This window comes from Pararge aegeria, chromosome Z (assembly GCF_905163445.1).
Source record: "Pararge aegeria chromosome Z, ilParAegt1.1, whole genome shotgun sequence".
In the NCBI taxonomy this organism is placed as follows: domain Eukaryota; kingdom Metazoa; phylum Arthropoda; class Insecta; order Lepidoptera; family Nymphalidae; genus Pararge; species Pararge aegeria.
The window spans coordinates 12371647-12399618 of NC_053208.1; the positions used below are offsets into that span (position 1 = coordinate 12371647).

The following is a 27972-nucleotide window of genomic DNA, read 5'->3' on the forward strand; positions in this document are numbered from 1 at the left end:
TGTAATATTCAATTGAACTAATATAATGGTATACATAGTATGAATAACAACTTATACCTGCTTTTACACCATGTCTTTATTCCCGAACAGCACGGTTTTTCAAACGCAGGTCTACACATACTTATTATTATTTACCACTCACCTTTTCGAAAGCTTAGACAGGGGTATTCAAGTCGACGCCGTCTATACGGAGTTCTGCAAAGCGTTCGATAAAGTAGACCACGAGATACTGCTTCAGAAGATTGCATATAATGGTATCCGAGGTAATGTATTGAGATGGTTTGCGTCTTACATCACACGAAGGAGTCAACGTGTGATTTTAAACGGCTTTAAGTCTGACAGTGTTTCTGTTACATCCGGTGTACCACAAAGCTCAATTTTAGGGCCTTTACTATTTATAATTTTTATAAATGACATACGAAACTGTTTCAAACACACCAAATTTTGTGCTATACGCCGACGATTTAAAAATATTTTTACAAATTAAGACAGTATTGGACTGCTTCCATCTTCAGGAAGATTTGCATCGTTTAACGTCCTACTGTATAAAAAAAAACTTTATCTCAGTATCTCCAAATGTAAAGTCATAAGCTTTACTAAAAATCAACTCATTACTAATTTTACTTACTCCTTATGCAATGAATAATAATTAAAAGTCTATTCTATTCGCGATCTTGGTATTCTACTCGATTCTAAGTTACATCTAGATGCCCACATAACTAAAATCGTGAATAATGCGCACCGTCTGTACGGATTTGTGATGCGCTCCACGAGGGACTTTTCAAAACCATCTACCTATCCGCACTTATATAGATCCTTAATAAGATCTCAGCTGGAGTATGCTTGCCTGCTATGGAATCCACTATACCACAAATACAAAAATCTGCATGAAAACGATTTAGCTATTATTGCAAGACTTTTTAATATTTATTTCAGTATTCAACTATTTGTATGATAATTATTTAATTGTGATGTTTCTGAAGTGTAAGTAGAATTTATGTAGATCTAGTCTAGTCATGATTAATTTATTAGGAGATTTAAATAAATAAATAATTGCTTTTGAGGTGCTATTTCAATAATTTGAACCCATATTTATAATTTGGTCAGAGTATGAAATAACGTTAGCTCTGTATGTTCCGTTTTTCTGAAAGGTAATTTTGCATCATATTAGTGAAATAACGGATTTCTTACCTAAGTAGGTATAAATCACAATGGGGTGCCTGTTAAGTTAAAATTGATTGTATTACAATGCTTTAATAAAGAAAACAAATTATCTTTTTTGAAAAAACTAATATCTTTTTTGCACTTAGCATAGTGCAAAAAAGCTTTAATAGTTCTAAGGATCTCCTCATTTCTGATTTGATCACGTAATACTCCTAACATAGCTCTCTCCATGGCTCCCTGGCAGCTGAGGGACTGGGATTTCTTATGAGGCCCATAGATCCGTAGAAGAACTAAAGTTACCGACATAGTTCAGCGAGTCGCGAAGCTGAAGTGGCAATGGGCGGGGCACATAGCTCGGAGAACCGATGGACGTTAGGGTTTTAAGGTGCTGGAATGGCGACCTCGCACCGTTAAACGCAGCGTAGGTCGGCCCCCAACTAGGTGGACAGATAGCGAGTAGCTGGGAGCCGCTGGAGGCAAGCGGCCCAGGACCGTGTATTGTGGAACTCCCTACAAAAGACCTATGTCCAGCAGTGGACGTCAATTGGTTGAGGTGATGAAAGCTTAAATATGCCTATAATTGCCTGGCTCGATCTTTTGGCAGAACGTTAGTAAAACAAAAATCAGAAGTACAGGATTCTAAACCAAGTGGAATACTTCTAGTTGGTCCATTTTATTTTTACGGTACCGAGTTTGATTTTCGAAAACGACTCTTCGATTGCGAGCGTGGCAATCTTTTACTAAGGCTACTGTATCTCAAACACCTATACCCCTATCGGTTTATAATCAATCGCTTGGCGATGCCATTGGCGGATCCTACCACCCGAGAATATTTTTTTTGTAAAGAAGGTAATTAAAGGGTAATTTAAGAAGGTACTAAATAAATTTATCTTTGATACTAAAAATTTATTAGATACTATAGTTAATATTTATTTTTTCATTATAATGTCGGTGAAACTTGAATTTTACATTAGTTACTACTTGTATTACTACTTCTATAAGGTAGATACTTATCTATTTACAAATTTTGAATTGATCTGCGTCGTCCTCAGTCCTTAGTTTATTAATTTTTATTCGATTTAAAAATGCAGGTGGGCTTTATCGGCTATTGTCAACCAGGTACCTACTTTTTGCTCGGTTTTTAATTTCTGCAATCGTTGCATTTCGGGTACCTAACCCGAAAATCAACTCCCAAAAATCAACTCCCGAAATAAATTAACAGTCTAATCCTAAATCTTCAGATCTTAGTTTGCTTATATAGCGAAGGATTTTTTCCGTTCGCTGCTTGTAGGTATACCTACCTACTTATCTTCCTTTAATACCCACTGTATTACATTTAATGTTTTATACGTCATTTTGAAGTTATTTTTCAATTTTCATAATTATCTACCAGCCGCACAAAGCCACCAATAAGTAATAAGTGAGATCTCATAACATCTAATGTTGCTCTACCCCAGTGGCGTGCTTTGGGTTCCCTACCAGGGTATGCATACTGCAAGAAAATTGAATATAACGGCTAAAATTCTCCTCCTATACGGGTTTTATATCAATTTAAGGGTATGCAGTGCTTTTGTGCATGTATGAAGTGCACGCCACTGTTCTACACATAGGTTATTATTTATAGACCTAATATTTCTGGCGTCAAAAATAATTACAAAGATTCAAAATCATTGAATAGATTTGAGGACATTCCGGAGTCAGAGATACTTAACAACATTTTACTGCCAAAAATGTTCTCACGATTATTTCTAGTAGCTCTCTTAAGATTCTTAGGTATAATTGAGAGGGAATATAATGTTAATATAACCGAATTTCTATAACCATATTTATTAATTATTTACACTGAGATATTGTTAAATGCAGTCAACATAAACACTTTTTTCACTAAATGCAGTCTAGCCTAGAATTAGCATGTCAAAGCCGACTTCAGCCACTGAAACAAAACAAAAGATTAAATTAAATTAATAGCAGTATTCTATAAATCTTTTTAAGGGTGATTTCATTATGATTTAAGGCTGGTGATTTAGGCGCTGCGCAAATACTTTGATACATTTTTGTATCCTGTGGTGGATACAAACCTTTAGATGTTTTACTTTCATATTATTAGGTATAATAATTGATATAAATCGCTGACGTTTTCTACGTCAAAAATGTCCGGGCTTCGAAACCGCTAAAAAAATCAAACGGGTTCATTTAATGAATCAATTAGTTTTAGTACATTAAACCAGTTAAATAGAGAAACAATTTCAACATTTACAAAATTTATACTATCCAGTTTACCGAAGTGAAGGCTGAAGCCATCTATATCTTTGATTTTCTTTTTTATTTATTTAATTAACGTTATGAATCATTTCGGTGCCTTGGTAGGTCAAAAAGGTCCCGTGTGGAAAACTATAGGAAAACAAAAAGTGTAAATATCTGCGTTTGCGCAGCGCCATAATGGATATTTAGTGTCAGACCTACCTCAGCGAATGTTAAATTGACTTTGAATGAACTCGTAGAGCAGTTAGTGAAGAACATATCTGAAATATGACATTGCTGTAATGTAAAAGGAATACTGTTTATTTAGCAATCAGGGACCCACCCTCATGATGCTAATACGTTCTAAGGAACTTTTACATCTATACACATAATTAATCTGTCTAAATAACTGCCTCTCATAATGAAAATCACATGTGTTCAAAATTATGTCTATCGGTGTCTTTTTGTCCTAGCTAATCGTCGAAACTGGAAGAAAAATTTTGACGTGACTTTTACAGACGGTTTCATTGATAGGTTTGTACCTATTCCGGGAATCCACCCATGGGAGAGTAAAATGGGTGTTGGAATTTCGAATGTGCTGTTTTTCAACGTTAGTGTCATACAATTTTGGATTTAGGGACGAGGGTATAACTGGTATGCGCTAGAAAACGGTACCCACCTACCTATTACTAAAATACACCCTTACAAATTAAATGGGAGTTCAAGAGTTTTTGAAATATTTTTTAGAGTTCCCCGGTAATTAAACTGGTAACCTTGTAGATATTATATAAAAGTTGTGTTAATATCGTTATACGACAAGAGGTAGGAACGAAAGCCATCGTACGTACTGCTTGGGTTATGCATATTTATATTATATAATAATAACGTTAATTTCGGATACAATTCCATAGCTTGTGATCGCAGTTAGATTATTAAATTATTTATTGTTTGTAACAATAATTATCTTTTTAACTATTTTATTAATTAAAATTGGTCATACATATCTCCTAATTAAGGTAAGAACTTGAGCACTTGGTGTAAGACCTTTTTCTCATGATTACTTAATAGTCATCAACGTTATTCTCTGCAAACATTTTTTATGCACTGCAGAAGCGCGGCAGCCCCATCAATACTGTGAAGCCATAATTGTACTGTATACGTAGGTTACGTTATAGGCCTACAAGCTGCACATATAAAATGTTTGGCAACATGCTCTAAAAGTGTAACACATATTACATCTTATCGCCGACGCCTACGCTCCCTGTCATTATCTTTCTTATCATTTAAGTCCTCTGATACCAAATGTCCCAGATCCTACCTAGACTCCGTCACTCTATTAAAATATACTCCATTAAAATATAGTTACTAGAGGTCTTAAAGACTAAAAGCTCACTCTTTTTAAGATTATATATGAGGCCATGAGACGCTGCATGGTCCTCATATATCCAAAGGAGCTTCCTAAGTGCTCTAATTGATGGGCTCAGCAAGATCATATTGTCTGCATAGCTTGTATTATTAACTATAGTTTCGTCTATAAAGCAACCAATTCCAGTCCCACTGAGCTCATCAATAAGCTGGTTGAGATATAAATTAAACAGACCAAGTGATGTTAAGCCACTCTGTCTAACCCCACACTCAAGCCCTCTGAGTTCGCGCCATCCCATTTAACTCTAATTGTTTGTGAGACTACTTACGAAATGCTCTATGAAGCAGGACAACTGCTGATACAAAGTCACCAAATCGAAGCATGCCGTCTTTCCTCATGTACTTTAGAACCAGCAACGATAGCGCCCGCTCTGGTATTGCGAAACCAACTTCTCGTAACGCGTCCCGAAACCTTTCGATCCTCAGCACGCTCATTTTTTCAGGCGCGTGTGATCTGAACACCATTTGCCAATGCTTTAGGCTACAAATAAGGTCCTTGAAATCTGAAAGTGTTATTCGACCAGATCCGTCTTTCTGAATTTTATGTTAAGGAATTCGTTGGAATAAAATGTCTAGCAAAGTTAGTTAAGTGTGCAGTCAGATATTAAACATTTAAAGTACAGTATAAGTAGATATGATGATGAATTACGTAGGTATTTATGACAAAACATCCAGTATTTTACGGAATAAATCTTAATATGCGTATTTTAAAAGGATACTTCCATTGAGAGTACAATCTGTCTACACGTTTCCATCGTAGCGCAACTCTTTATATAATCGTTGGGTAAACATCTTTCAAGCAGTTCTTGTAGTTCAAAGGCGTTTATCGTTTTATGCTCATCTGCCAATTGGAGAAATTGCGACTCGTACTGGGCGAAGCTATTCGACTCTACTCCAGGAGGTGCCTTAAGTATAGCGGCTTTTAACATCAGTGGGGCACAATCTAATACTCTCATTTTCAATTGCCTTATTGAATACACCCTTAGAGAAAAATTAGCTTCCTGTCTTGGCTCAAATGTTGTTGGTATCACTAAGTAGGCTCCAGAATCTAAGAGACATCTGAAAGTAAATCAACTTTAAATGTATTGAAATAACAGATAATAGGAGATACCAGGTACTGGGTATGATCAATATAAACCCGTGACCGGCCTTCTACGGGGCACGGGTCTCCTCTCAGAAAGAGAAGGGTCTAGGCCATAGTCCACTAAGCTGGCCAAGTGCGAATTAATAGAATCCACACGCCTTTGTGAACATTATGTAGAACTCTCAGGCTCACGCTGTTCTCCTGCACCGTCAAAGCAAGGGATATTAAGTTGCTTAAAACAAACATAACTCCGAAAAGTTAGAGGTGTGTGCGAGATCCGAACCTAGCTGCTCAGAAACTGAAGCTGAAGTACTAATCTATCGGGCGGGCTAGCACAGCTTCATTACGGTACTAGCCTACCGGTGCTGGAAATGGCATGCAGCATTTATTCATTGAGTGTTAATTCGCAAAGCTAATGAGTCAAATTCGCATTTATATTTTGCTTCGAAATAATTAAATGTACTTAATGATTACGATACAATAGTATTTTTTCATACCTCTCACTAACTTGTCGGCTATTTGTATATTGAGAATTTATTGAACTCTTTGTCTTTTTGAAAAATAGTGGCGATGCGGTTTCGGTGAGACATTTAGAAATTTTGTACACGCTAAATCCTATAACTTTCGGTTCCATGATGCTGTGCTGGTTAAGTGATATAATGACTGTGTCCGGTTCATTTAATACTACTTGTATTTGCGGATTCATGTGGAAGAAATCTGAAAAACAGTATTATATTAATAGAGGATGTACCTGTATTAAGAACCTTACCTTCTAGGTAGGGTTCTGATTAAATACTTTGAACTTAAAAGAACGAGAAAGTCAAAACATTCTTTATTGAAACCTGCCGATGTCAATTGATTTTTCTGTTATTTTAGAGAAAAATTAGAAAATGTTGTTAGCATTCATCATGATCATCATATCAATCCATTGCCGGCCCACCACAGGACGAGGGTCTCTTCCCATAATGAAAAGGGGATAAGGCCGTAGTTCACTACCGTGCTGGCCCAGTCCGGATTGGTAGACTTCGCACACGAAAACATTAATGAGAACTCTCAGGATCGCAGGTTTCCTCACGATGTTTTCCTTCGCCGTTGAAGCAACTGATATTTTAATTGCTTAAGAACGCACATTACTCAAAAAACTTAGAGGTGCGTGCTGGGGTTCGAACTGGGCCCCACGAAAGTTAACTCGAAGTCCTACCCAATGCGTTATCACCGATCAGCTTAACTGCATTCGTTCACTTATAACTTTAAGGTTCCAAATGCGGTTTAAGAAGAATGCTAAAACAAATCTTTCAGGATATTCATTGCGGTAACTAATCTATTTAGTAAAATTTGATAATATTTAAAGAGTAAATTGTACAATATTTTCAATAGAACTGTGTGTTATTTTACCTATCATTAAATATTGTGATGATAATTTTTTTCACTTACTAACGTGATTTCTACAACCGCCCGCGGATACGCCCTTTTTCCACCGCCCTTGGTGGCTTTTGACTTGCCATTTTTGTTTATCAGCTAGCGAAGTTTCAGCTTTACAGGTTTCAACGTCAAGATGTACCATTTCCACGCGTGAAAACATTGACACAAAGTCACTATATAACATCCAGAAGCCTTTTGTTGTCGAAGTTAGTCGCTCTCGTTCGTGAACCGGTATAGAACTCCACCTGGGTGTTATTGGATAGGTAAATCATAGATTGCTACTGGTATCTAATACCTCATGACCCCTTCAATTAATTAAGTATTCACTGACGAATGATCTTTAATGATTGTATTTTCAACTTAAATCTTATATCTTTAAACGAGCAATTCGTTATACTCATGTATTTGAACGCACGGATTTTTTGGTGGTCGCGGATTGTAGGAAATTAAGCTAGAATATTCAGTTTGCCTACGGAATACAGTTTTTTCACAAATTAAACAAGAGTGAATCACTACTTCTATCCAATTTTTGAATTTATCATCATAGTAAATAAAAGCTGTATTTGACAGTTTGACAGTTCAAAAATAGGAGTGCTCCGATCGTCACCAAACTATATAGGATTTCTCGCCAGGTCAATCCGGAGATTACCTGAAAGTTTCATTTTAATCGGTCCAGCCGTTTCGGAGCCTATACGGAACATACCCACACACTTTCTCTTTTATATAAATATATATAGATATCGATTTATAATCTTTTTGTGACCTAATTACAATAGAGCTGACGAACAAAATGTGAAATGATAATAGTTAACCTAGAAAATAGGATTTAAAAAATAATCAAATGGTTCAATAATTTTTTAATTTGGGCTTGTAGGTGGGATGTGCCAATGGTTTTAAAGGATCATGATTTCATAATAATTCAATAAAAAAACTCATACATTTCGTGATCCAAGATGAAGTGTGTTATATGTGTGTCTCCAGGGGCCAGTGGTCTTGCTAGTCGTACCATATATATTGGTCCTTCTGTGGTATCTATCTGCCAAAAAATAAATTATACGTTATTGTCTGCGATTGGTATGTTCTAACTATGAACAGTGATCGTCTTGGTTTTACTACTGAAAAGCGTGTACGTAGGTAACAGTTACAATTGAATGCTTAAATTATGAAAGTCGGTAAAATTAGTTAGTTAGTTTAAAATGTTTATTTTGAATTGTTGAACAAGAACAACCTATATATATCCTCGAAAACCTTGACGAATCCAACGTTAACTTGTTGCTATCCAAACGTAACGTTAACTGCTTGCTAAATCTTAAATACAAATTCATAAAGTTTAGGCAATGAAATTATACTATAATGAAGAACTTACCCTTTCCACATTATAAAGTCTGTAATTCATTCCCGATTCGATACTTTTAACAGAGTGTGTTACAGCCTGGAAGCAAAACATAATTTGTATGAGAAAGGTAAACAATTTTTTAAGAAGTAGTTATGTTGTTGTTTCTATCAATGGGTAACTTAAGTGTTATTTGTAATTAATTGATAAAAAAAAGTTATAATTATTTTGTACTTTGTGCTTATCCATGAACATTAACATATATATCCACCTATTACCGGTCAACTACAGGGCACGGGTCTCCTCCCATAATGACAAGGGCTTAGTCGGTATTCCGCCACGCTGGCCCAGTGCGATTTGGTGGACTCTTCACGCCTATGAGAACATTATTGAGCAATTTTACGCCTGCAGGTTTTTGACGATGTTTTCCGTTACCGATGAAACCCCGTTTTATTTAAATGCTTAAAACGTATATAACTCAATTCGAACTCGTCCCCCTTAAAGCAAAGCCGAAGTCTTTGTCACTGGGCTATACCCTTATCTATGAACATAGGTAAATATTATTACTCCCACTCATCAAAATCATTACTTAAATATTTAGATAAAAAAAAGTTGTTTTTAGGATATCTCTGTAAACAGGATTTCATTCAGTACCACACCACACCGGTTTTATGCATCGGTATATTTTTTTAACATATCCATACCAATCACTGACTGTTGACACCTAATTGCAAAAATATTCCAGACATTATAATGTAATATACGTACTAACATTGGGTAAGCGATAAGCAGTGACAATACTCGTGGTTTTCATGAGGTTGTGGAGAGAAGCAGCGTCTGTCAGGTCTGAAACGTTGAGTGACTCCGTGATACCGCCCGTAAGGTCCGCCAGGCCATCAAGCAGATTGCCATACTTTAAAGCTTCATATGATCCATGCATCCTGTGGACAGAAAATACAATGCTAGTGAAGCTAACCATACTTGCTGTAGACAGAAATTTGTAGGACGGTCGACAGTTGAATCAATGCATTCTCCTCCCGCAAATGTACCAGCGGTTCCTTTGCCTTTTGCAACTTTTCCCAATGTTAAATACATTTTTTCAAAGTTACATTCATTTTTTCACGACATACGTATTGACTCGTCGACATAGCAATAGGCATCCTGTCATGGCGGATCGCTAAATTCTGCAGTTCGCTAGATTCGGATCTCCTAGCTAATAATAATATTTTTTTTTAATCGATTCTTCCTACAAGCTTAGGTAACAACACTAATAAAAATCGTCTCTTGTTTCATTGTAATAAGGACCTTTGAAAAAGTAGCACGAAACTGCAATGTTTCCTACTTTATCCTATATCTATCTAATATGGACCTTTGAAAAAGTAGCACGAAACTGCAATGTTTCCTACTTTATCCTATATCTATCTATCCTACTATCTATCTACTTACTTCCTAGTTGAGTAGTAAACTGATATAAAGGCATATACTAATTAAATCGAAATTAAGAGTGCCGTACCTTAGTGGTAAAGCGCTTAAATAGAACGCAATTGACAGAGAGTCGCGAGTTTTTATATGCATTTTTTTTAATGGTTTCATTATTTATAGTTTCTTTTTTTATTTTTAAACTCATCACCATTATCTTTACCAACCCATTAGCGGCCTATAGGACACGGATCTCCGAATGAAGAGAGTTTAGGTCGTCGACTGCCACGCTAGCCAGGTCCGATTGGTGAACTTCACACGCCTTCGAGTAAACTCTCAGGCTCCGTTTCCTCACGATGTTTTTCTCCGTTAGGCAAGTAATATAAAACTGCATAAAAGACACATAACTTCTAAAAGTAGGCTCCCTGAAAGTAAGGACGAATGGCGCAGTGGGCAGGCGGCAGCGACCCTGCTTTCTGTGGCCGTGGGTTCGACTCCCACAACTGAAAAATGTTTGTGTGATGAACATAAATGTTTTTCAGTGTCTGGGTGTTTATCTGTATATTATAAGTATTTATGTATATTATTCATTAAAATATTCATCAGTCATCTTAGTACCCATAACACAAGCTACGCTTACTTTGGGGCTAGGTGGCGATGTGTGTATTGTCGTAGTATATTTATTTATTTTAATTCCTTACCACTGGGCTACTACCGCTTCCATTACTTAATACTAGTCCTACTTAAATATAATCTGTTATGATGGTGATGACATCACATTTAGACTAAGTTTGAAGTGGAATACAAACTTTGCATAAGCCTTTTCGAGTAGAGCTGGCCAGAGTTGTTCTGAATGACTGCAGTGCATGAATGCCAACTTGCCGTGAACCGTTGGTAATCTGTCGTCAACTAGAACTTCTACCCACTGCCCGCACCACCAGAGACGAAATCTGGAAAATATTTATTTTATTAAATAAAACTATGCCACTGTAGCTAGTCCTTTCATTCACAGGTTGCCTGTAAGAGATATAATATATATTTATATATAGAGCAATAAGGCCGCCTTTGCCTACATTGAAGAATGGTGCTAATTATATTGTAGGTACATGCCTACATATATAAATTAAACTAACTTGAAAGTATAAGATTAGCAATAATTAAAAACCTACTAGTCATTGGTACCCATGACTAGTAGGTATTTAATTATCAACTATTTGAATGAATTATGTTAGTATTTAATTGTTGGTGTATTAAGCACCATTTACTACGATTTTAATGTTTCTTTTAACAACTGTTCGTTGCTAGTTATTCGGTGAGAAATATCGGTATTCGGTATCTAAGCTATTGTGCATTGTGCAAGCCTGAATGAAAGCAATTTATTATTTTATCACTATGGCAAGAAACCAATAAAATAGAATAAATAAAAGTATATTTTCTTCCGATTAAATGTACTGTATATTATCTAATTTGCGGGAAACAATAAAATGGAATAAATAAAAGAATAAGTAGTTTATTTTATATAGAAGGCGATATTTTAAAGTAGGTAGGTAATAACATCGTGTAAATTTTTGTAAATAGAGGTTTTTATACATATTCTGTCTTCTATCTTCTATCTATATATATAAAAGAGAAAGTGTGTGGGTATGTTCCGCATAGGCTCCGAAACGGCTGGACCGATTTCAATGATACTTTCAGGGAATATCAGTACTTAACCTGGCGAGTAATCCTGTAAAGTTCGGTGACGGTCGGAGCACTCCTATTTTTGAACTGTCAAACTGTCAAATACAGCTTTTATTTACTATGATGATATTCTATTGTTGGGTGTACATAATGATCTTCACCCGCTCGAGAAGAGAATAGAAGAGACTGAATACGGAGAGAAATAAATGATTTAATTATATTATGAGACTTAAATAAAAAATTTAAAGATGTAAGTTTATTGTTTAAATAAAATAAAGCAAAATATAGCCCGGCGAAGCGGGCTGGGTACGCTAGTAATATATATATAAGAACGCGGCTCGTTAGCGGTCTGAGGATTGAGGGGGTGAATTATTATTATTTTACGATTCAATGGGCGATGACTATAAGTTTTTTATATACCTGAAAACACCAGCATAATTCGTGTCTATCCTTTGGTCAGCCGGCACCACTCTGTAGAAAAGTCCTTTGCATAGATACAATACTCCAACGCAAGACAGTAGCCACTTGTCACCTATAACAAATTTAGTTTGATTATCGTATGGTGAGAGTACAGATACTCTTGTGACCCTCAGGACCTGTGACCCGTGTTTACATATAAATGAGCCAAACGTACGTAAAAACACACATTGGCAGATTGATTGTACCGGTACAGGTTCGTCCAGTTATATGCACCCACCGCACGCGTTCACCACAGTTTCTACACGCACTGCAGGATAGGGTGTATGGGTACGCCCCAATAAAGCCCGATTTCACCGTTTAAACTAAAATGGTTTAAGGAAGCTTAGCTACGCGTTTAACAGGGCTTCAATCAGGGCTGCATGTTGATCGTTTAAACAATGTTCGCATTGGAGATCAACCACGTTTGGCTATATACGTGATTGATCTTCACAGCGAATGGTGAAATTAGTCCTTAGTCAAATACCGCACTAGTAAGAAATAAAATACACATATAACAAAGAAAGTATATTATGATTATAATGGACTATCCCAAATAAATCCTTTATTCAAATAAGTCTTTTTATAGTTTTTTAATTTTAGCATAAATAATCAAATTCAAAATTCTCGCTATCCACACATGCCGTCTTGCATTATAAGCGTGTATGATTTTGGCTATAAACCACCTCTCTCGTATGATAGAACGGAGGAGGAGAAGAAGGTAGGCTATGCAGCAAAAGTAAGGCCGTAGCAAAATCCAGTAAAGATACTACATATTTATATACTTCTAAGCATCCTCGTACATACGTATTTATCCTATGGCCCGGCACAAAGGACGGTGGAAGGAGAAGTTATAATGAATTAAGTTCACGAATGGTAATATGGTAGTAATAATAGGAAACTGTCTGGGTTGAACTAATATGAATAAAGAATGTTTTTTAATTTTATTAGAAAAGTTCACGATCAACATAATAGGAAGGTAATTGTTAATTGCACAATATAACCAATTTATAAAATAGCAAAAACATAGAAACATGACTTCGCCTCGTGCGTTGTGAAAACAATTAATGTTATTAATGTATAGTAATAAATAAAAGACGGTACAGAAGTGCTTCATTTATATACATTATATCGCTTAAGACCGTTATGGCTTCCTTCTCACGCCTTACTTATAAAGATGATTGATGCTTTTACCAGTAAAATTATGTTTTCCATAACACAGGCAACGAGATAAAGTGAGTAGGTATTGTACAAAAATCCCACCATGATTACCAGTTCACGTATATTAAAAAAAGGTTTATAATCATTGGAATTCTTCTGTAGATCCCAAAGGCAAAATATTATTAATATTTTCTCTTCATATATTTTTGTATATTAACTCATGAGCACACCATACGGCATATAGGTAGGTACAATATTTACTTATTTAAATAAATATATGCCGTAAGAAGTGGCACCAAGTCAATGTGTTACTTGATTTTATTCAATGCCAGGAGAAAATATGTTTGCAAAGCATTCGCAGTGCTTAAATAAAATTAACAGAACAGATAGAAAATCAATTTATATATTGAAAATTGCAAAAATAAAATGTAACGTTTACTTATCTATTACTTATTTTATTTATTAAGCAAAATATGCTATAAAAATATTGGATATAACTTATAAGCAGGCGTTTCATGTTCCATGATATAATATTTGCTACAATGCAAAAACCGGACTTTTAGGTTTATAGTAGATATAATAAAGTTTATCTTGGAGGTCTGTGAGTTGGAGAAAATAGAAATATTAATATAACATATGAATATTTATTTCCACATCTCACGACACCGGTTGGTTCAGTCCGGTCTCAATCTTCTTGTATGCGTTTAATAAAAAGCTGCCGAAGCCAGTCCAGACTAATGAACCGTCTTCTCCTTCTCAATCAAACCCGGGACCTCATACATATAAGACCACGGCGCTAAGCACTGCGCCAGGGAGGATGACGAAAACTATACATACTATTAAGCTAAACTCATAAAGAAAACTGTTATTCGCTAGGCGCCTTGTACACACAATTCCCTTTTAAGTTATAAAGCCATTTAGGTAGTCTATTTTTCCTTAGCTGGTTTAAATAATTGTCTAAGTATTTGCAGGAATAATACATTTTCCTTTAACAAATGATATAATCCTTTAAATATTATATTTAATGGAATCTAGACACTAGAGCCGCCAAACCCGATGGCATTGCCCGTGAGCTTTGTTGGCATCACATTCCGTAACAAACTGAAAAACTTTGTAACTGTGGCAGGAAATCAGCCACTTCCGAAATCACTGTTCAAATAAACACGTATATGTCGGTGGCATGTTTGCGACTTTCCATAAGTTGAAAAGATTCTCTAAATTTTTATTTTACGCCGGTCTCTGTTGGTGGGTCAGCGGCTATCGTGTGAACACTCCTTAAGACATTCTTGCTTAAAAAAAAATACTGGCAACCTATTGATCTTATATATTACTAAAACCTCACTGTAGAAACCTGTTAAACTGAAATATTTAAAAAGGGACAAACATATTATACCTTTAGATAAACATATATAGAACATCGCATAGCAATTATTATCAACACCAGTAGACACAGTTCGCTTGGCTTATGACAATTATTAAGCACATAGCTTCCTAGCGTTATAGAAATAACCGATTGATGCATAATATTATATAAGTGGATAATAATATACTGAACAATTATATCGCACTTTCACTAGCTCTATAAAGTATCAAGATTATAGATACCTACTAGCTAGACTATGAGATCGTAGGTGTTCCAATGTAGGTTTATGTAGACTATACCTGTTATGTACCTACGATTATGTTAAGCAGAAAATATTTCTCTTAAGAATTTGGTCAGAAATTTCATAAATAGCATGGTATAAGTGTGTATATATTATACTATATTAGCAAAAATTGGTAGGTTCATATCAACAAATATTAACATAAACGGCTGGTCGTTTAGTTAGTTATTGCTACATTTCGAAAGTTGCAGGAAGTATTATAGTTCTGTCAACTCACCAAGTCTACCGGTCACCACGTCGAAAGTGTCATTGCAGTCGAGTATAAACTTTGGGTTGGCGTACAATTCCTGTGAACAATTGTGAAACTCGTTTAACAAGCGACAATTATAGTTAAGACATAACCTATTTGAAATTCCGAATTGTAATTTCGCAACTAAGGCGCAGTGCAAACATACACTTTGTGATTAATACAAGTTCAATATGAAATCAACCACTACGTTCAAACGTAAATATTATTGGTGACCAGTTGCTTTCATTCGACATACATGATAAAAATTAAAAAATGTTCGGTGTAAGGAAATAGAAACTAAAAGTTATCAGTAGATATCATTAAACAAATTTAATAAATTCCGTTGCAATTTCGGTTACGAGGTTAATTGAAGTATATTGAAATTGTCGAGAAACAAGCAGTGAACTTTTGTTCAACCGTACTTTGTCTAGTTGCCAATACCGGACACAGCAATCTCAGATTCCTCTTATAGTGTAGGCGTGTAACAAAAAGTGTCTATGTTTGCCCAGTGCCTAAATGAGCGAGTTTATATACGTAAGGCAGCTCAGCCGGTAAGCCGTAACGGTAGCCGTAATCTGCTATTTGAAGTATAAACTATTTTTGACGTCAACATTGAGAACTAAAATACACAGCAGTTAATCAATACTAGAAATAGTGAGTAAGGGCCTACTCATCTGATTTGAAATTTTAATCGAATCGCTGCTAGACCTATTGTTGATATAGATTAAACAAATTAAAACCGGGTACGTGATTTTGTCCTTGGATACGACGGGTTATGTACGAAGGTGAATCTAGTATGGAACACTGCATAACATTTTTTTTTTTAAATTCCACTACAAGTTAGCCCACTAGTTTATGATGGTAAATAAATAAAATAAAAATATTTTTGTTGTTCGATAAAAATTATTAAATTTATAGTAGGTTTGATCACTAGTGTCTAATCTAAGACATTGATACGTACTCGTATCAGCGCGCTCATAGTCGTCAGCGCTCTCCCCTTCACATAAACAAATATATTGTACATGATGATGCCGTTTTAGATGGTAGCGGGCTATCCTGTTAGGGAGTATGTTAGTCATACCCCTAACAGGTTACTCCGCGACATCGCACCGGAACACTATATCGCTTAGTGGCACGTCTTGGTCTCCTACCTCCCAAAGCCTCCCACCGGACAAAATCAAGCAAAAACACCAAAGAAAAACTTCTCTTTTTTTCTTTAATTTACATTTTATTATTTGTTATATAGTGAAGGGTAATAAGGATGAACCTTTAAATAAATAAATATACTACGGACACACATCGTCATCTAGCCCGAAACTAAGCGTATGAAATAAAATTAATGAAATGAAAATGAATGTAATGATTTACAGAAATACAGGGTTAGCGGGCTTTGTTAATTACAACGATGTTAGAGACGTATAATGAACCGGGCTCTGTCAAGTGTAGGGGTGGATACTGCAAATTTCATAACCCTGGCTTGGTACTGAGACTTTATTGATAGAAAAATCCAACAGCTCACAGTTTTAGGCATTAACCGGGAATTTAACCCTACACCTCATTATCGTAGTCGAACATGCTAACGACTAGGCAGGAGGCAGGTTCCTATTTAAAAAAAAAGCCTTTGTTACTCATGCAAGACTTAACAGCTAAACCGTTGTTGGTGGAATTTTACTCGTATTTAAAAAAAAAAGCCTTTGTTACTTATGCAAGACTTAACAGCTAAACCGAAGTCAGTGGAATTTTACTCGTAGAGACAGTTTTCATTCTGGAGGAACATAGGAATAAATCTGTTCAAAATAAACAGTTACCTTGGGATAAACCGTATATCTCCTAGCAAAACGCAAGCTAAATTAATATTATGTCCCAAATTTTTAACAAACACACTTTCGCAGTTGATTATTAGAAGGTATTTATTATTCAGCTATTATAATTTATAGGTAACTTAAGTTGTTAACTAATTTTAAAGCACGTAACGCTGCCCTTATGAAGTATATATTATATACATTAAGTAGGTGGGGATATCAAACTGCGATGGATACACGAAGGTCAACGGCTAAGCCTTTTATTACTATTTAACACGAAAAATGGAAACGGATTAGGCAACAATTGCGCGATACTTTGTGTCCAAACGCAGAAAGGTATATCGAATAGTATCTCGAATCACCCTAACCTACGAGTTTTTGCTTTACGTCGTTTTAGCCTTTAGGATAAAATATGGAATGTTTTAACTTTATAACATTGTCCCAGGTCAGAACCCGGATGGGTGGTACATTTTGCTATATTATAAAAGCGAAAATATCTCTGACCAATTGAGTGTTTATTTGGTAACTACGTTCGGTTAACGGACCGATATAAATGAAATCTGGCACCTATTATATATATATATATATATATATATAAGTTGAATCCTTTACATGGGCATAAGTATGATACTTTTTTGCCTGGAAAAACGAAGGGTTATCGAGGCTCAGCAGCACAACTTGTCTTTATGAAATTTCGCATAGACATAGCTTGTATTCTGGAGACGTATAAAGGATATTTTTAAGTCACGCTAAACAAAGAGACTCGCTTTTTTTTTTATGTCGCGGGCAATGTATGCTTGATAATTATTGGTAGGTATTATTAGAGTCATAGAATGGTGGCGCTTCATTTCAAATTAGTGGATTGCACGTAAAATAATGCATTTATCTTTCCTCCACGTCTCAGAGACCATTATCGTTACGCTGTCGATGTCGGTCATTACCACTAACGCTGATAGTACCTACGCATTTCTTTAGATTTGAAGTAGGTTACCTTTATAGTAGCGTGATGGGTCTAAGCTTCGTATCCCTTTCTCTTAAGAGAGCAGGCTAGTGACCAGTAGTGTCAGTTTAATTTATTAAAAGACCATTAAAATACAGACTTAAAATTTTGACATCATTTTATGAAACATGATGTTAAAAATTACAGTTTTCTTAAAGGAAGATATTTTCTGGCAAATTAATTTTGTTATTAGACTTTGTAACTCCAAGTAAATATCTATGATTGGTATTTCGATAAATTAATCGTATGTATTCATAGTAACAGATATTACAATAGTTAGACCCCTTTTTATATAAATAAAACTATTTCCGATAACTAGGCCGATGATAAGTTTATCCAGCAAAAAGGTGTAGTTTTCAATTATTTTTCGTCTGTTAGTGCGCGCAACAGAGCAGAATTTAATGTTGAAACGCTTAGTAGCGCCACACGGTTAACGGTACAGCCCCAGTTCAGTTGGACTCGCCATGCTCTTTCCTTTTCTAAAACGTGTCTGGAATTGCTAATAAGTTCAATTCTGATAAACACGCGGACATTCCATTGAAGAAAAAATATATTTGACAACTAATACATTAACCCAACTTACAGCTAAAAGCGTTAAAAGTAAACGTAGTTTAAAAATATTTATATAATTAATACTATAATTTTCAAATTATTCTTACTTATATTTATGGTTGTAGACGTGGTTTTATATCAGTAACGACTATGATCACATAAAATATTCAAAGCCGTAAGTTTATGTTTATGATTTAATTTATGAATAAACATGAAAAGAAAGGTGAAAGTAATCTCGTGGCTTGTGACCCACATATTTAACACATGTCGGAGGCTATCAGCATACCTACATTTTTGGAAGCTATATTAACACCACAACAAGCCCAAAAGAACCAACATCTGGCACATATTTGAAATTTTTATTTATTGGTTTACCGATTTTCATGCTACGTTAAACAAAATCAAGTCCTTATTAATATTATAAATGCGAGGGTGTTTTTTTGTTGTACTTCCTTCACGCCCTAACTAAGCGACTTGATTTTTGGCATAGAGTTATTTGAAAGGATGTAGAGTAATATCGGCTAACTTGCACCATGGTAACGCTCCCGAGGGATTTAAATATAGCCTTTGTTACCTATGCAAGACTTAACAGCTAAACCGATGTTGGTGAAATTTTACTCGTAGTACAGTACACACGTAGTAACACGTAGTTGACATACAGTTGGTAGTGCATTACGGAGGAACATAGGAATAAATCTTGAAAAAATTAACAGTTAACCTTGGGATATATTGTATATCTCTTAGTAAAACGCATGCATAATTAATATTTGGTATGTTCCAAATTTTAAACAAACGCACTTTCGCAGCTGATTATTAGATGGTATAAATGGGAAGGTATTTTTTATTCAGCTATTAATATTTATAGGTAACTTAAGTTGTTATGCGTGAAAAAAAACAGTAAACAAAGTTATTTATTTTAATCTTGGTCATTTTATAGTAACTTTATGCCTACTTACATATTTACGCACTCTTAAAATATATAAAATTTTCTCTAACTGTTCATTTTAGCGTGATACCTACACACTCATTTTACTATATTTACCACCTATAAATATTTTAAGTTTCTTATTTATTGTCATTAAGTAAATTTAAACGAAAACAAATGTAGAATTTTACTTTGATATCTGATTTTTGAGCCTAGGTATCTGCAAATTCTAAGATGCTCTGATTAAGTTAATACTCTATAACCCTTTTTAGAGAATTGTTCACTATAATTACGTGTCTCGATAACTCGATTCCTCCCCCTAGAATCTTTACCCACAAAAATGAAGCTTTCATCTCCAACTGCGTAAATGTTCACATTTTTGCGCTTCTTGGGCAGCTTCGAACATGAAGCTGTAGCACCATACCCTTTATCAGACTTATTTTCTCCGAGAGCACCATACCCTTTATCAGACTTATTTTCTGCTAGTAGTAGTGGCTTTAAGGAATAATAATCCGGTTATATTACGAAAAATCGAATAGATTCTAATAAATTACTTTAGCAATATTAACTAGGACTTTGAACTGAAAAAAAAAATTGTGAGGGAAAACAAAACACCGTGAGGAAACCTGCATGTTGTGTGTGTTCGTCATAATGTTCTGAAAGGCATGTGAAGTATCCACATTCCACACTTATCCAGTTTGGTGGACTACGACCTAAGCCACTTTCATATCGAGAGCAGACCTGGTAGATGACTGGTAATAGGTTGGTAAATAAAATTTATTAAAAATCATATCGGTTCGGTTCAGTGATAAAAAGTTAAACATGTAAATGTATATTAAAAACCATATCGGTTTTCGGTGATGAAAAGTTAAACATTTACTTACTTTAGCTCTTTTCCATTCGAATGTGAACGGTGGGACTTGATGATAGAATACAGAAGGCTGCACTGCTGGAAAATCTGGATCTTCCCAGAGCTCCCGCCGTTGAAGGCAACCTGCCTTGATGACTTCGTAATCCGTCATGCTGCAATTGAGTGAAAAATGTTTTTACTCTAAGTACAACTTGAACACACTTTATAATTCAGAATGAGATTGTTACTAATATTTCGCTATCGTTTGCATTTAAAAAGCGGATCTGAGGGATGACGAAAAACACGAATGGGCGCGAAAAATATAGATAGATAGATAAATTCTTTATTGTACACAATTAAGGGATAAAGATAATAAATATTGCAAACAGAAATACAAGAAAAATAAAAATGCGCAAAGGCGGTCTTATCGCTTTAAGCGAACTCCTCCAGACAACCCTTTATGAAAGAAGAAAATAAATGATTATGGAAACGGGATAGTACAATATTTTATGTCATAACATAAACTACATTAACTAAATACAAATATAAAGAATATAGAAATAAATACCAACACATATAATATACTAAGGTAACAAAATAGAGGTTAAGAAAATCACGCCAAAATAATAAAAATAATAATTGCATCAATGTCAATATCACCTATATCGTAAATAATGAACCAATTTTATAGTCGATACATAAAGTGTAACCCTGGCCTTAATTAAGTCAGTGCATGCCTTCTTGTTGTGACATCATATGTCTTAAATACAATCAAACTTCGTATAAGCATACGGATATTTTAATAGCATGTCTAATTAAGATACCGAATCGATGGTATTCAAAGAGAGAAGCTATTTCCATTGTCAGTCGAAACAATTGATTCTATTTTACACATCGAAGGAGAAAACATGAATTGTGTTCATTGATGACACATCATGAGCTTAGTTTATTATTGTTTATTGTGATTTAAGTTGTATTCACAGTACAACTTGTTCAGTAAGTAGGTGAAATCTTGATCTATGTTTTTTATATTCTTATTATGAACACAATATTGTACAGAAACACGTGGTGGACTACGACCTAAAATATTATTGTTTTTAGAGGAGACCCGTGGAACGTGGTGGAAAAAGGGTCCACCTTTGACCCTTTGGAGCCTTCGAAACTTCATCTAATCGTCTCGAGGGCGGATTTTCAAAAAACATACAAACATCCACTTCTTAGCAGAATCACTCTAAGGAAAATACTACTACGTATTTTTTTGTAGTAATTTTGGTTGAATTTAATTATGTAATTGTATTTGCCATTTATACAGTTAGCGATTGCAAACGCGAATAATAAAAAAAAATGGTTGATATTACTCAGAGACAGCTTTATTACATATTTCTAGGATCAGTATTCTAGAGAACATAAAATACAACCCACCAAACAAACTCTTATTTGTAATATTTTGTTTATAACAAAAATACTTCATAACAAATATGCCTACTTTAAAAAGATTTCAACGGGCTTCAGTCCCCTGTCTAAATCAAATTTCAAACGGAGACTATTCTATAATAAATTATGAATTCATATTTAAACATACAATAATAGCCATTAGCATTTTGGGTATCATTATTTGAGTTCAGTTTAAGTTGTTTGTACTGTACTCTTAACAGATGGAGGTGCTAATAGACGACCACTAATGTTGATCGCACACTGCCGGATTTCCGTAAGTTGCGCAAAAGCCACACAAAAGGCTCTAGTCACCTTCTCAATAGAGAATTATTTGAGCAGCGGAAGGATTGTGAATGACCTTGATTGGCCTGATGATCGTCTTCTTCTAAATGCTTCTTACGTCCGCAGCTGCGCATGCGGCTCCAAATACTTACAAACTAGCAGCAGTCTGCGTTTTACTTTGAGTTGATAGCTTAAATTTTTTTTACCTGTGCCTACAATCGATAGAATCGATGAATTTATGCGCAAACGTCTGAACTAAACTATATTGACAGGTCTAAAATTGGGCTATCCTTTTTTACTGAAAAAATTGTGAAAGTACAGCACTAGTTGATTGCGTTCAGTTTAGATATCGTTCTTAAATAATATAAACACTAGTATGTATGTATTATTATCATCATCATAATTATATCATTTGACAGCCGGTTGGCGCAGTGGGCAGCGACCCTGTTTTCTGTGTCCAAGGCCGTGGGTTCGATTCCCACAACTGCAAAATGTTTGTGTGATGAACATGAATGTTTTTCAGTGTCTGGGTGTTTATCTATATATTACAAGTATTTAGGTGTTATTCATAAAAAAATATTCATCAGTCATCTTAGTACCCATTACACAAGCTACGTTTACTTTGGGGCTAGGTACCGATGTGTGTATTGTCGTAGTATATTTATTTATTATTTATATCAACCCATTACCGTCCCACTACCAAGTCAAAGTCAAAGTCAAATATTTCTTGATTCAAGTAGGCACAATTGGTACTTTTGACTACAGGCCCTAAGGGCAGGGGTCTCCTCCCACAATGAGAAGGGGTTTAGGCCGTTAGTCCGCCACGCTGACCTAGTGCGGATTGGTGGACTCCTCACACATTTAAGAACATTATGGAGAACTCTCAGGCATGCAGATTTCCCCACGATGTTGTCCCTCACCGTTGGAGCATATTACAACCAATTAAAACGCATATAATTTAATAAAGTTAGAGGTGAGTGCTGACTGCTGGGATGTAAACTTGGCCCCCTAAAAGTGAAGTTGAAGTCCTACTCATTGGCTATCACCGCTTAATGCTTATGTATTATGATATCGTTATATTTTTGCATATGTCTTGCTGATATTAAATTTCTAACAGAGAAGTGGTAACATTAGCTGCCTTACAGCCATTATCTCAATGAAGGGTCTTGGTAAAGTCTTAGAAATACTAACTGGTTTATCTACAAAAACCTGATTCGCTAGAAAGTTTGTGTCTATATAGATGCCTAGATGCAAAACTTCTGGGATATTATTTTATAAAAACTATTTATAATGATTTCTCACAAAGCCATATCATATACAGATTTGGTTTTTAGCTTATTGCATCCTTTGTAAACATTGGTGATGTATGTATTAGGACGAAGAAATATTCTTATCTTTTATTTTGAATGCAAACGGAGGGTTCTCAGTTTTGGTTCTGCTTTTATGGTAGAGTAGTTTACGTTTGAGTTTATTTCAATCCTTAACTTTATATAAACAAAGAACGGAATTTAGAAGATAGAGGTATTAGAACTAGTTAACCGGCTACTAAAAGTAAATCATCTAGACCCCAACGGCGATTTCTTCAAAGTACCCTTTGGGTTTAAATGGTTATTAATTTTAAAGAAAAATAGTAGGTATGCATTTGTGGAGCTTGTCTGTGGTAGTGGGTGAAACGTCGACCAACATCCACACACATACCAAAGAGTGGAACAAGTTTAACCGACCCACTTGTTCAACTCTCCACTCCGCATTGGTGTGGAAAATGAGCTAAATGCGGCTACACTTTGTGTGTATTGCGTACAGTACATTTGTCTTTGCGAATAAATTTACGCAATAAAAAAGATAATTCGTACTTAGTTAACTATATCTTACATCCGTATGCAGACGTTCTCGTTATTATAAAGTCCCAAAAGGTATCCGAACACTAAGTGTAGGTTTATCTAATTTGATTATTGATTTTAGGTTATCTATGGGCCTTACTTAAGGAATCGTCCGCATCTAATTTTAACATGCTGGTTATTGCAAAGTGCGGTTCAACCGACATAGTAATTTATTAAATCCATGCAGTAGTTAACAGGAATAAAAAAAAAAGATGTTAATTCAATTCCATTATATTTCTGACTAAATTATTGACGGAATCAGTCCTTTGCATACGTAACAATTCGGGTTATTTTTTGCCTTCTAACTTCTTTTGCACTGTAAACTCTTATTTTCGTTGTTTGTGTTTATTTATATCAACAGACTCAATATTTTAAGGATTTATCATTGTCGTTATCGTGCAGCAGCAGCGACTGGTTCTGTTCTCTTTTATATATATATATATAAAAGAAGTAAGGTCATGTGACTTATAACCAATTTAAGCACTAATATCCGTAGGGGCATGTAAGGATACCGTGAACGTAGTTGTAGGTATAATACTGGAAGGTGGCCTCAATTTGAATATATGCATCCAGTTACACCCATCCACGATATGCATCCAGTTCTTTATTCCCATTGTTTTCAAAATTGTTAGCACTCTGCTTGACTAAGAGCCTTTAAAATGTTAATGTTGTGTCAGAGCAGTCGGTCGGTCGGTTTTTATGGCCTTTATCGAAGCGACGGGTTACATTACACTATTAATTTACAAGGTATTCTCAAAGAATTTCCGGAGCTATTTTATCTTATGCTTATAAGGGTAGTAGAATCTGCTATATGTTTGGTATGTAGTGTCTACATACGAGTATGCAAGTATTATTAAACTAAAACGTGTGGTTTGCATTGAAATCAAGTTGGACTAGATGCCTATAACATCAAGGCCCTGGTCTCTATGCCATTGAAAAAATGGCTGCGTTTTTTTTATTATCATAATTATCTTCAGCCTATCTACTTACCTAATGCTTTAGAAGAACTATGTCTCGTTTTAACAATAATTTTGTAAAAGTAAAGTCAAAGTACGGCCTATACATGTCACCTTAGAACTGAAAACTTTCCGAAGCACGAGGAAGAACTACGCCATTCGATTACGTGATAGAAACATCAAACTACTCTCAATTATGGACTGGTCTTCGTTGGTTGTGTGGCTAAATGGTTTATCAAATCATCATCAGTCTATGTACTAGATTAAGTGGAGATAAAGCGGATTAGAGCAAAGATCCACATCGCGGCTCCCATTCGGTTTGGTGGGCATTAACGAGACCGACGGTTTGATGTTTAAGACTAATTTACTTACTACAAAATAACTAACTCCGGGCAGGTACGAAAAGTTTTAAACAGAAAAGCTCATCAACATAAAAATAATTAAAAATAAGTAATTAATATTAACGCCAAAAACAGAGTGTAATATCAAGTTTTGATGTTTGCAAAACTGACATCGAACCAACGAACTAAAAATATTAGGTATTATAAGTTCGTTGGTTCGAACTTTATCTTAAACTATGAATCTCACCTGTCAATCTACTTTCTCTATGTGTCAACGTCAAGGAGAACAGAAATAATTCCAAATTTAAAGATTTGTGAAATTTTCGGTAGACAATTTCAAAAATTTTCTTCTTCGTCTACAAAAAATGGTTATTTTATTTCTATTATTTGGCTCTGAATCTTGCATAACATTTTTATTAAATGTAAATAAAAACAGTTTGATAGGTATGTCTAAAAAAGGTGTTTGAGTATAAGATACTCGCATCTTTTGAGATTTTAGAATATCTATCTTAAATCAAAAATATTAAGTACATACTTAAATAAAGTTTGTATGAAATATGTGTAATATAGATTAGTAGCCAAAAATAAGTTTGTTACTTTACCACCTATTCACCGTAAGTAACCATTTGTCCATAAGTATAGGTAAGTCTACTTATATGATTTGTAGCTATTATGAAGTAAATATTATGACCCAATTAATATTAAGAATCTCACTACTACCGGGTAGGTAGCTATATATTAAAATTAATTAAATATTGGCACATGCAAGTAAATAGCTATTCCCATACACGTAACGTGGAATAGTGTGAGCAGTGGCGTGCACAGGGTCTTTGACCAGGGTATGCATAAATCGCACGAAATGGAAAAATCCTTCTCGTTTATGAGACATACATAAATTTTAGGATAGGCTGTGCTTTTGTACTTGTATGAAGTGCACGCTACTGAGTGTGAGCCAAATCCAATCTTTAATATCTTACTCAACATGCTTTGCAAAACGCATCACCATAACTTTACAATATCACGTAAGTGATTGACGCACAGAAGATATTAGGATTTTAATTGTCTGAACACGCATGGCGTCGATGCCCATGAGTTGGCTTAAGGCACAAATTCTATTATTTTCAATGCATTTCTATAAATTGGCTGTGCCCAATCCAGCACAAAACACTTTAATCGATCAATCCTCTGGAAAATAGTGTAATGGGTTATGCTCTATAAACTACTTAGGTAGATACCTACTTATATATCAGTAAAAGAGAAACTTAACTCTCATGGTTTGGTTCTATTGTAATATATTCTATTTAACTTAAGACGTTATACATTAATTGTTTTCTACATTTAAATACCGGAACTTGATAAATGTTACTATCCATAATAGTCTTAGTTTCCTTCGCTGTACGTGGTAAACAAAATTTAAATTTGAATTCAAAATTCTTTTTTTCAAGAATTTTTTAGTCACTTTTGAAACGATAAGTCTATCTGCTTGTAGTGGCTCTCCAACATCAACAATTTACAATTTATCATTCATTTTTCTATCATTTTAGAAATGTATTGATTCTAGACATTATAGAGTACACGCATTAATTATTGTGTTTTAACACATTGCTTAAAGTTATGTATTGGTTGGTCTAAAATTACTTTAAGAATCAATATATTGTACGTAACATACACGGATCCACAGAAATATATTTAAACCGTGACAGGTAGGTAGGTACATGGTAAGCTAAATCCATGCTTCCTTCCAAATAAAGTAAATGAAAGTTTATTTATTAGTTTTTACTTGCTTAAAATTAGCTTGCATTCTTGTGACGGAGATGCGATTATTTTTATTCTAGAGAAGTAGTTTAGACCCCAGGTCTAAACTATTTTCGAAATATTTTCATTTGCCAAAATATACTTAAGTACCTACGATTGCCGCGGAGAAACTGAATAATAAAAGCATGTTAGTCTTTTTAACTTATATCTATGTAATTATGGGCTTCATAATAACAAGTGTGTGCTTGATATCCTAGTAGGTAAATAATTTGTTAAGGTAGGTAATGTAAGTTAAATAATACCTACGTGCAGTTATTATAATCACCCTTCATTAATGCAATAAATCATGTATTGAACGATAATCAGGCGCCTGCGTTATATATATTTCGAATAAGAAGTATTGAGTTTGTATATCTTATTTGGATTTGAAATTATCGGTTCTATGAATAAGGAGAAGACGTTACGTCGAACGAACAAAGCTAAGTTCCAGCGGTGTTTAGACGTCTACTTTAATGGAGTTGTAAAATTTAATTGCTTAGCCACGCCTAAAAATGCACGCGTAACGATGATAACAAATCGCAAGTTTGATAAACAGTACTTACGTCACTCACCTTACTCAGTGTGATACATTGTCTAAAAAACACAGCACTTTACACAAGTTGAAAATCCACTCATGCGCACGCCACGCCGTCAGTAGGTAACTGGTTTCCCACTGAACTTCTCGAAAGAGGTTCCCCCTCCTGCTTGCTAAGACAGTAGGTAAACAAGCGTGAGAGCGGAAAATAAAAATAAAGCCTACTTATGTTATTTTCTTCTACAAATGCATTATATTAGAATGATACCACGCTGTCGTTTTAGGTAATATGTGAAAGGTAAATTTTCAATTTAAAGATGTAAAAACTAGCAAAATAAGAATA

General features: G+C 34.9%; 1 protein-coding gene across 3 annotated transcripts; it reads right to left on the reverse strand.

The window, feature by feature from the left end:
- Positions 1 to 2975: 2975 nt before the first annotated feature.
- Positions 2976 to 27778, reverse strand: LOC120636538 (calpain-C). 3 transcript variants are annotated; one of them, XM_039908058.1, is made up of 14 exons: positions 27667 to 27778; positions 20442 to 20580; positions 15267 to 15336; positions 12189 to 12300; positions 10898 to 11038; positions 9442 to 9610; positions 8703 to 8768; positions 8275 to 8372; positions 7349 to 7581; positions 6412 to 6631; positions 5550 to 5889; positions 5100 to 5364; positions 3628 to 3686; positions 2976 to 3097 (listed from the first exon to the last, which is right to left on the reverse strand). In XM_039908058.1, the coding sequence occupies exons 2-14, from the start codon at positions 20577 to 20579 to the stop codon at positions 3071 to 3073; spliced, it is 1938 nt and encodes a 645-aa protein (XP_039763992.1). In that variant the 5' UTR covers position 20580; positions 27667 to 27778; the 3' UTR covers positions 2976 to 3070. The 3 variants fall into 3 exon arrangements, with proteins under 3 accessions (XP_039763992.1, XP_039763993.1, XP_039763994.1); XM_039908059.1 differs by having other exon boundaries at positions 27658 to 27768; XM_039908060.1 differs by lacking the exon at positions 3628 to 3686.
- Between the last annotated feature and the right edge of the window lie 194 nt (positions 27779 to 27972).